The sequence below is a fragment of the Myotis brandtii genome, unplaced genomic scaffold (assembly GCF_000412655.1).
Source record: "Myotis brandtii unplaced genomic scaffold, ASM41265v1 scaffold107, whole genome shotgun sequence".
NCBI lineage: Eukaryota > Metazoa > Chordata > Mammalia > Chiroptera > Vespertilionidae > Myotis > Myotis brandtii.
The window spans coordinates 804,415-814,327 of NW_005353629.1; the positions used below are offsets into that span (position 1 = coordinate 804,415).

The window sequence follows — 9,913 nt, forward strand, 5'->3', positions numbered from 1 at the left end:
CTCCTGCAGCACCCCCCTGGCCAGCCGGCCCCAATGATCCCGATTGGAACCTCCTGTGCCCCCCACCCCCCCGGCCAACCTCCTGCGGCCCCAATCAGCCCCAATCACCGGCCAGGCTGAGGGACCCCACCTATGCATGAATTCATGCACCGGGCCTCTAGTTAATAATTATGAATTATTTTTCAATTTGACTGAGGAAATCTGAATAATGAATTGCTTTTAACATGTCATAAACTGAGAATGATCTTTGAAATTTTCTTTTCTTCCTAGATGCCAAACTTGGCAGTAGGGAAAAAGGAAAGTTTTGCTTCAAGGCAATACGATGTAAGGAAAAAGAAGGTAAATTCATTTTACTTTAACCTTTCTTTGTGGTCATTTTATATTTCATGGCAGTGATATGATTAGGTTTTTTTCCTCTATTTTTCAGTTGCCACGCAGTCATCAGAAAAATACACCTTTGCAGATATCATCTTTGGAAATGAACAGGTATGCAAATAAACACAGTAGCATTTGATTTTTTTATATAATTTTTTTTAATTATCTAAAGTTTTACACAGTAGCATTTGATTTTAAAAGTCACAGTTCTCCAAAAATAATAAGAAGAATAAGAATAATAACAATAAAAGTCACAGTTTTGGAACATCTACCTCTTTTGGCAAAACTATTGCTTTAGTAATCCCCAAATTCTTTGGTGGATGAACTTGTCAATTTTGTTTGGTTTTACAGTTTGACTTCATGTCCCACAACAGACCAAAAATGCTATAAGGGTTATACCATTTTAATTAATTACTTAAAATTAACTTTCTTTTAAGAGTATCATGAAATAAGTATAGTTCTTGGGGCTAAAAAAAGAAACAGGTTTATATGAAGGAACCTGTCTACTAGAGAAAGTGGTCACAGTGGAACACAGAGATGATACTCCTCCGGATTTTGTTTACCATGTGGCTCTGAGACCCAAATAATGAACTCTTATGACTTTAAGTGTATTATTGTCTAGAGCAGTGATACTCCCAACTTCATTATTTGTAAGAATTCCTTAGAGTAGTAGTTTTCAAACTTTCAAAATGTGCATATGAGTCACCTGGGGATCTAAAATGCAGATTCTGATGTAGCAGAACTGGAGTGAGCCTGAGAGTCTGTATTATTATACTGGAGGCTCAGTGCACAAAATTAATGCACTCGGGGGCGGGGGTCCCCTCAGCCCAGCCTGACCCTTCTTGCAGTCCTGGAGCCCTCAGGCGGGGGAGTGGGCCTAAGCCAGCAGTCGGACATCCTTAGCGCTGCCGTGGAGGCGGGAGAGGCTCCTGCCACTGAGCTCACCAGTTGTGAGCCGGGCTTCTGGCTGAGCGGTGCCCCCCTGGTAGTCAGTGCACATCATAGCGACCAGTCGTTCTGCTGTTCAGTTGATTTGCATATTAGCTTTTTATTATATAGGAATCTGCCAGGTGATCTTGAGGTTATCTGCAGACCCTATTTTTTACTGAGAGAATTTCGTAAAAATGAGAGCTTTGCCTTTCCACCTCTAAAGCTCCGTTTCCTTATGTCTTGGGTGGAGATTGAGAATATGCATTTTCAACCAGCCCTGCAGATAATCTGAAGAGGAGATCTGGGGATCTGCTTCTAAAAAATTCTGGACCAAGGACGTAAAATTCTATGTTGTTGTGTGCTGTTATTGGTATTATTTCTTCCTTGTGTTTTTCCCCTTGATAATTCCAAACATCCTTTTATTTTTGTTTTTGTATTTCTCTTATCATTTGCCTTCATCTGTCTTACTCTTTGTGACTGTCTTTTGACATTTTGAGGAAAAAGCTATTTAGAAATAGCTCAGAGCACCAAAACCCCAATAATTCTAAAACAAGTATGACTTTCGCAGCTACTGTGCTTCCTGAATGGTTGAATTTAGCTTTCAGGACTTCAGTTGTTGTGTTTTGTTCATTTTTTTTAATTTAAAATATCTAGAAACATCATCAGGACTCTTAAATTATATTCAGGTTGTAATTGTTATTGTATTGTTACTGAATAGTTTTATATGGGAACATTGAAGACAGAAACAAAGGCATTTTCATTTTCCCTTCTGATGAATCTGGTTGAGTAGAACTTACCAAGCATTGCAGATCAATGAGAAAACTATGGGACAGTAGTTTACCAGAAAAGTTCACTCCTAATGGGGAAAATGTATATGCTTATTAATAATTATTAAATCTAAGGTTGGCATCTATGTAATACAGCCTGTAATGCAGGAAATCTAAGAGATTTTACAATGAAACAATATTCCATTAAGGGAAATCCTGTAGTGCTGAGTCCATTTAAAATTCTTTTCTCATATTCTCTCCCTTTAAGTGAAAAAGCCAAATTAATACCAGAGACTCACTTGCATTCTGGTTGGTGAGATGTTGCCTAGTGTTCTAAGTATTTGAATGAGAAATACTTTAATATTTTAATAGTAAAAAAAATTACTTTCTTTTCATTCAACAATTTATTTTTTAATCATTTTCTTAGAACTACTCATTCATCGTGGATACTTGAAAGGTCAAACCTAATGTCACAGCAGTGTAGATTAATTATTTTGAAGTAACATCTTCTAAGATTCCGGGTAATTTGTACCAGATATTTTAGGTGTTTAAGTATTAGTGTGGCCTCTCTACAGTCAACACATTGACACGAAATTATCGAATAACCTTTTGGATGTGTACAAGTTATAGAAATAAAAATTTGGCACGGTATATTCAGTAGAAAACATTTATTAGATAAGTGATATTCTTTTAACAGATAATAAGTTCCGCAAGCCCGTGTGCAGATTTCTTTTATCGAAGTTTATCCTCTGAATTAAAAAAAGTCCAGCCGTCAGCACATACGGAAAAACAGTCAGTAGAGGACGCTGTGAGATTAATTCAGAAGTGCAGTGAGGTGGACTTGAATGTTGTCATATTGTGGAAGGTACGTGTTGTTACATTATTTCAGCAAGCCTTGCTTATATGTATTTGATTCTTGAGCCGAAGAACAAATGTAAACTGCTACTTATGTTTTTCCTGTGTCAATATTCCAGTTTCAGTATTACGGTTGTTTTATAACTTTTTTAGTGGTTCCATAATGACTTTTTTTGCCAAAAGGAAGAATTCATTCAAATTCAGTCGCTTTTCTCTGTATTATTGCTATTTCTAAGTGGTGCTGAGAATACTGTACACATGATGAGCTTCATGGCAGCAGATATTAGTGAACTCTTTACTAATTAGTAAACTCTTTCCAAACACTGAAAAAGGGGAAATAGCAGCATGAACCTCTTGGTACCCATTGCTCATTTGTTGCTATTCATCTTTCATCTGTTCCATTTGCCTCTCTCCTTTGTTTCCCTTTATTGTTACCTTTATTTTTTGCTGTAGCATATTTTAAAAATTATTTTTATTTATTTATTTTGGAGAGAGAGAGAGAGAAAAACATCAGTTTGTTGTTCTACTTATTGATGCATTCATTGGTAGATTCTTGTATGTGCCCTGACTGGGGATTGAACCTGCAGCTTTGACATATTGGGATGACGCTCTAATCCAGTGGTTCTCAACCTTCCTAATGCCGCAACCCTTTAATACAGTTCCTCATGTTGTGGTGACCCCCAACCATAAAATTATTTCCGTTGCTACTTCATAACTGTAATTTTGCTACTGTTATGAATCGTAATGTAAATATCTGATATGCAGGATATATTTTCATTGTTACAAATTGAACATAATTAAAGCATAGTGATTAATCACAAAAACAATATGTAATTATATATGTGTTTTCTGATGGTCTTAGGTGACCCCTGTGAAAGGGTCGTTCGACCCCCAAATGTGTCGCGACCCACAGGTTGAGAATCGCTGCTCTAACCAACTGAGCTACCCAGTTGGCCAGGGCCTGGAGCATTTTTTTTTGTTTTATAATGACAGAATATTTTATCTTGTGAATGCTCCTGCATGTGCTTCCAGCAGATAAAGAGGAATACAGTAAGCCTTGGCCTCCATGGGTATTCCAGTAAAGAAAAGGAGCTTGTCTCATGACACTGTTCGTTTGTACTAGTGCCTTTGGCGCTCTAGATCAAATTGGAAAAGATTTCAAGATGTGTCTCTGAAGTATCCAATCCAGCTGTGTTATATTGAGGCAGACAGATTTCGACACATACTTTATAGATTCAATGAATAAATAAAAGTAGAAATGCTGACACAGCCGTGTTAGTAATTGATAGGTAGTAGCCATAATATTCCTACCTTCCATTAAATACTGCGTTAGTTACTTTATTTTTTTTTTGGAAAAACAAAGCTGAGTTTATTTGTTCATTTCTTGCATTTGAAATACTCCTCGGTGACATGCTTGACCTGAGACTCTTTGCCATAGTCCGTAACCACCGCACAGCTGCAGCCAACCATTTTTACGGGCCTCCCTCTCTGTCGGTTTTATAGTGGCTGATTTATTCCCCTAGTTTCTTGTTGTCAAGGTAATTAGGTTGATTTGGCGTTAGGCACAAAGGGCCTCTGCCAACTGGACATATAGAGGCTCTTCAGAGTGGAGGCAAGCACACAGATGGGCTTGGCACTTGGCTGAGGCTGTGGCAGCTTGGAGTGTGCGCACGCTGGGCCACGGTGGCTGAGGGCTGTGGCAGCTTGGAGTGTTGCGCACGCTGGGCCGCGGTGGCTGAGGGCTGTGGCAGCTTGGAGTGTGCGCACGCTGGGCCACGGTGGCTGAGGGCTGTGGCAGCTTGGAGTGTTGCGCACGCTGGGCCGCGGTGGCTGAGGGCTGTGGCAGCTTGGAGTGTGCGCACGCTGGGCCACGGTGGCTGAGGGCTGTGGCAGCTTGGAGTGTTGCGCACGCTGGGCCGCGGTGGCTGAGGGCTGTGGCAGCTTGGAGTGTGCGCACGCTGGGCCACGGTGGCGGAGGGCGGTCTTCAGCACCGAGCAGCATTGGCCCCATTACACCTCCAGCAGCAGTGCGCCCGCAGCCATGGAGGTGGGTTACGGATGGAGCCAAGATTTGAACGCACCCAACCCCCACCGCAGCCTAACTCCTTAGCAGCAGGGAAAGAGAGTCCCTGAGTTGCTTTTCAGGTTACTGCTAAGCAGGGTGACATTCCTGTGCTTTGTGTCTTAGGCTTACGTAGTGGAAGACAGTAAGCAGCTTATTTTGGAAGGTCAGCATCATGTCATTCTTCACACTGTAGGAAAAGAAGCCTATTCGTCTCCTCAGAAACAGGTACTAACAGTTTGCTTTGGGGCTCTCCTGTAAACCGGGGGTGAAGGGGGTGGTGGTGGTTTCTTTGTATTTTTGTGTGGGGGGGTTGTATTTTTGATGCAATCTGGCTTGTGCAAGTCTTTCTGTTGGGATTTGAGTTGATGGTTGAGAAGACTGATTAAAATGAGAAATGAACATAAATTTCTTATAAAATTCATTAACCCCTTCTAAGAGTATTAAGATGCATTTGTGATGTTGAGGTTTCCTAAGGGATACTCTATATTGAATCTATAATTCATATTATATAAAGAATTGCTTTGCTTGGGAGAACAGTGTTCTCTATATTTCCTTACTTGTTGTGACAGGCCCACCCTGTTGTGGGATTCCAGGGGCACCTCTTAAAATGTAACAGACGCCCTCTGGGGTCAGGCAGCAGCTGGGAATCGTGTTCAATATTTTCTTATTTCTCCTGAAATGCTGTTTGATCTTACCAAAAAATTCTCACAGTATCTGTGAGCAAAAGTTAAGCACGTTTAGTCCAGTAATTCAAATAGTTATCTTATATTGTTTTTATAAATACTAGATCTTAATTTTCCAGCTTTAAATTAAAAAATTAAACAGATGCTATACAACGGAATGACTATAGCTTTACTACTAAGCACTTTCACCAGATGAGAACCACAACTTTTGGAGTTATTGTTATTATTATGAACCGCTTTTTACATATGAGGAAATTAAGTCTTAACATATTAGTTTATCTAAGATCATAGAGCTAATATGTGAAGTTGCTGGAATTCATGGAGACAGCCAATCAATGATTCTCTCTCCTTGATGTTTCTGTCTCTTTCTCCCTCTCCCTTCTCTCTTGGAAACCAATAAAAATATATTAAAAAACAACATTTAAGTCCAGTACATAATAAATGGGAAATGAATAAATGATTCCATATCCTAGTTTCTTTATCCTAAATTATATTGCAGATGATTCCAACTGTTTGTTTAAATAACAGCAGAAATAGTGTCTGCTTTACTTTATTGGTTTTAACTTTGTATTCATTATACATTATAATAAGGCAGTGCTTTTATTGCCTATTCGTCTCCTCAGAAACAGGAGCCACCAGAAATGGAACCATTAAAATTTTTCAGGCCAGAAAACACTGCAGTTTCTTCAAGACCATCCGTAGAGCAGCTTTCTAGTCTCATTAAAACAAGTCTTCACTACCCAGAGTCACTTAACCACCCATTTCATCAAAAAAGGTTTGAGGGTTTTTTTTGTTAAAATTTTTATACAACACTTCTTTAATTGACAATGGCATTAACCCAAATGCTGAAGGAGAAATTTAGAATAATAGTTAATCTATAGGTATTGGTGTTAGTAATTTACCCTTTACTACAGTTCTCTGTGTTGCTGCTGTGGTTAAAGATGGATATTGCCTCAGCCACCTCAGTTGCCCAAAGTTTCCTTTTAATGAGCAGGTTTATCATTAAGTCAGAAACAAGGAAAAAATATTATATCATTTTGTGTTTGTTTTGGAGACAGAAATTAAACCCAAGACATGAATGCAATATAGACACATCAAAACAGTTCAAATTTCGACAGCATTAATTACTTAAGACTTACCAAGTGGTAAACTTCCAGAGGAAAATGAAGAGGGAGTGAAGTGCCAGGTTCCTGAGATGTGTGGGTGAAAGAAGCGACAGGAATGAATGAAGAGGAATAGAAAACCAGGAATGGGGTGGGGCTGGCGAGGCAAGAGCCCCATTCCCAATGAAAAAGCACTTGGTATCGGCCTGTTCACTGGGAGACTGTGAATGGAGGAAGAGACCGGATTACGTGTTGGCATTTCCATGATTTAATTTTTTCTCCATTGGTCTTTTGTAGTTGAGATTATTTACTTTTTTTTTCATTTTGGGAAATAACCACCTAGAAATATTTTAGTGTTTTGGTTTTTTTTTAAAAAGATTAACTATAATACATTGAAATAAAAAATGGTTTTGTGGATGTGTATATTCTGATACTTATTCAGGTATTGTATTACTACTACGTTTTACTTTATTTACATACACAATTTGTCTTAAGTGGTTTTGGAACTCAGTTTTTTTCCCTTCTTGAGTCTAGTTGTTTTTAAGGAGCTTCTTCTCTATTAGGTACTCTTAAGTGTTATTTACTCGAAAGTTGTTTTTTAAATACACACAGCTAATTATTGTGTTTATTTTTCTTCCATAGCCTTTGTTTAGTACCAGTCACCCTTTTACTTTCCAATTGTTCTAAGGCTGATGTCGATGTAATAGTTGATCTTCGGCATAAAACAACAAGGTAAAGGTTTATGTAGTGTAAGGTTATTTTATAGTTTAAGGTGGATTTGAGACCAATTTAATATTTTGAAATTCTGCAAATAGTTACTAACATGGATAAAGTTTACTCAGGCGTGTCCTGATTTCTTCTGTTTGGTGTTGCAGAAGTGTTAGCAAAGGGTTACGGAGGCTTGTCTTAGCATAGGATAGGGACAAAAGAATGCAGCCCCCAAAGCAGCACATTAATTTGACCAGAGCTAAAAATTTTTATAGAAGTTTGTTGGTGAGAAAGAACTCTAAAATTGAAAACCAGCAAGTTTGTGATAAAAGGTGTGTTTGTTTGTTTTTTAAGTTTTATTTTCCTGATTGTAAATAATACTTTAAAAAAAAATGCTGGTTCATACTCCCGCAACTGATATTCCAAGAGCTGGTGCTTTTTGGAATTCAGAAATTTTTGGATTGTTAGAAAAGTCATGTGAAACATACACTGATTATTGTTGATTAACATCCCAGCATCGGAAGCAGCTCTCTGAAATCCAAACACATTCTGTGTATGATTATTTGTATTGTAATTAAGGAACTAATGACTTATTGGTAGATACTGGGTTGCTTTCCACTTTTCAGTATTATAAACAGTTTCAATATTATAAGCATTCTTATATACACATGTTTTTATGTATGGATAGCCAGGTGGTGGTTAAAAGCTCGGGTTTGAAAACAGGTTCCATCATTTGCTAGCTGCTGTTTTGAGTGTTAAATAAGATAATTCACTCTTAGCCTTGTACCTAGAACATAGTAACTGTTCATAAATGTTAACTAGGATAGCAATAGTAGTAACAGCATTGCCATTATAGTTATCATTAATAAATAGTTAGCTTCATAAAATTATTTCTAGAAATAAAACTGCTAGATAGAGGGATGTGTTAATTGGGACTTTGGGGATAAACTTATAAAGAAAAAACCCTTCAACTTACCCTTTCCCTCCTTCCTTAGTCCAGAATCATTGGAGATCCATGGATCGTTTACATGGCTTGGACAAACACAGTATAAACTGCAGCTTAAAAGCGAGGAGATTCACAGTTTGCAGCTGAAGGCATGCTTTGTCCACACAGGTGTCTATAACCTTGGAACCCCTAGGGTATTTGCCAAGTTATCGGACCAAGTTACAGTGTTTGAAACAAGTCAGCAGAACTCCATGCCTGCCCTGATCATCATTAATAATGTGTGACAGCTTGTAAAGTTGTACTGAAATCCACAAGAATCAGTTTATTTTACTGACTGACTTTTACAGCAGTATTTGAAATACCTAACTTGTTCTGGAGGTTGGTGTCGGATCACTGCAAAACACTTGTCAATTTGTTGATGATGTAAAGCACGTTGGACTGAGAATACTGATATTCTTCTTTTGTACTTCTTTAAACCTGGTAATAATTTACATGCTCATATTGCAGAATTTCAACATATCCATGCACCTTATTAAGCACCATCTTAAAAATCAGTGTCTAAGTCTGCTGTTACAACTTACTGATGGTATGCGAACATTAGACGATTTTGAGGAAGAAAAGGCCTCGTTGGCAATGCTCCTATTAAGCCTTTAGTCAAATTCCAGCTTTACTGTGAAGTTCAATAGAGTATGAAATACAAATTTTCCTGTCTTGCTTCACACGGTTCTCTAAAATCAGTTCTGAACTTTGGTTATAAAGTCATGGTTCAGTACCTGGTGGTTCCTATGGCTTATACATAACTTTGTAAAAAGATATTTTTTTCTGATGCTTTGAATATAGTTTTGAAAGGAGTTTGACCTTTTTTTCCTCATTCATCTCAGCATAGTGTGCAGTATTTCACAATATGAGATTTTTGTCATTTAAATTATCATATTCTTTATTATGTAACTTTAACATTTGAGTTGATCTGTTTAAAATATCTCAGTTAATAAAAAATAAGCTTTTCAAAAATGTATTATATTTATAACAAATGTACTGTAAATAGAATAAAGACACGCTATTCACTGTATACATTTATTAGATGCTCTTTTTTTCTATTCTGAGGACCTAATATATTCTTCATTTAAAATGAATGCCAACTGTATTATGATGGCAGGTACCAGACCGATTTCCTGAGAAAGCATTATATCATCTTTGTTTCCAAAAGTGAAGCACGGTCTTTGTTCCTGCAGTCCTTGTGACCTTGTTACACGTGGGCACATGAGTCTCGTCTCTCAGTGTGTTGTGTCTGATGCCCAGTTACAATGTGTAACCCTCTTCTATCCGGGAGAAGGAAGACCTGTGCTCACTGAGCCTGTTAGAAATGACCACCTGAAGACCGGTGCTGGTATGGCAGGCCAGGTCATCCAGCCTTCCTGCTGAAGCCAAGCAGAAAATCCAAACTACGTAGAAGAAAACATCTTCACAAAAGACAAACTGTG

General features: G+C 38.0%; 1 protein-coding gene across 6 annotated transcripts in view; it reads left to right on the top strand.

The window, feature by feature from the left end:
* TRAPPC8 (trafficking protein particle complex 8) overlaps positions 1 to 9,501 on the top strand; it is a 67,933-nt gene extending 58,432 nt beyond the window's left edge. For all 6 annotated transcript variants that reach the window (XM_014541269.1, XM_005857056.1, XM_005857052.1 and 3 more), the window contains 7 exons: positions 271 to 339; positions 428 to 486; positions 2,770 to 2,937; positions 5,116 to 5,217; positions 6,305 to 6,450; positions 7,421 to 7,510; positions 8,482 to 9,501. In XM_014541269.1, coding sequence (XP_014396755.1) covers positions 271 to 339; positions 428 to 486; positions 2,770 to 2,937; positions 5,116 to 5,217; positions 6,305 to 6,450; positions 7,421 to 7,510; positions 8,482 to 8,716 — 869 coding nt within the window. In that variant the 3' untranslated portion in view covers positions 8,717 to 9,501. The remainder of the gene's footprint in view (positions 1 to 270; positions 340 to 427; positions 487 to 2,769; positions 2,938 to 5,115; positions 5,218 to 6,304; positions 6,451 to 7,420; positions 7,511 to 8,481) is intronic.
* The last annotated feature ends 412 nt before the right edge of the window (positions 9,502 to 9,913 follow it).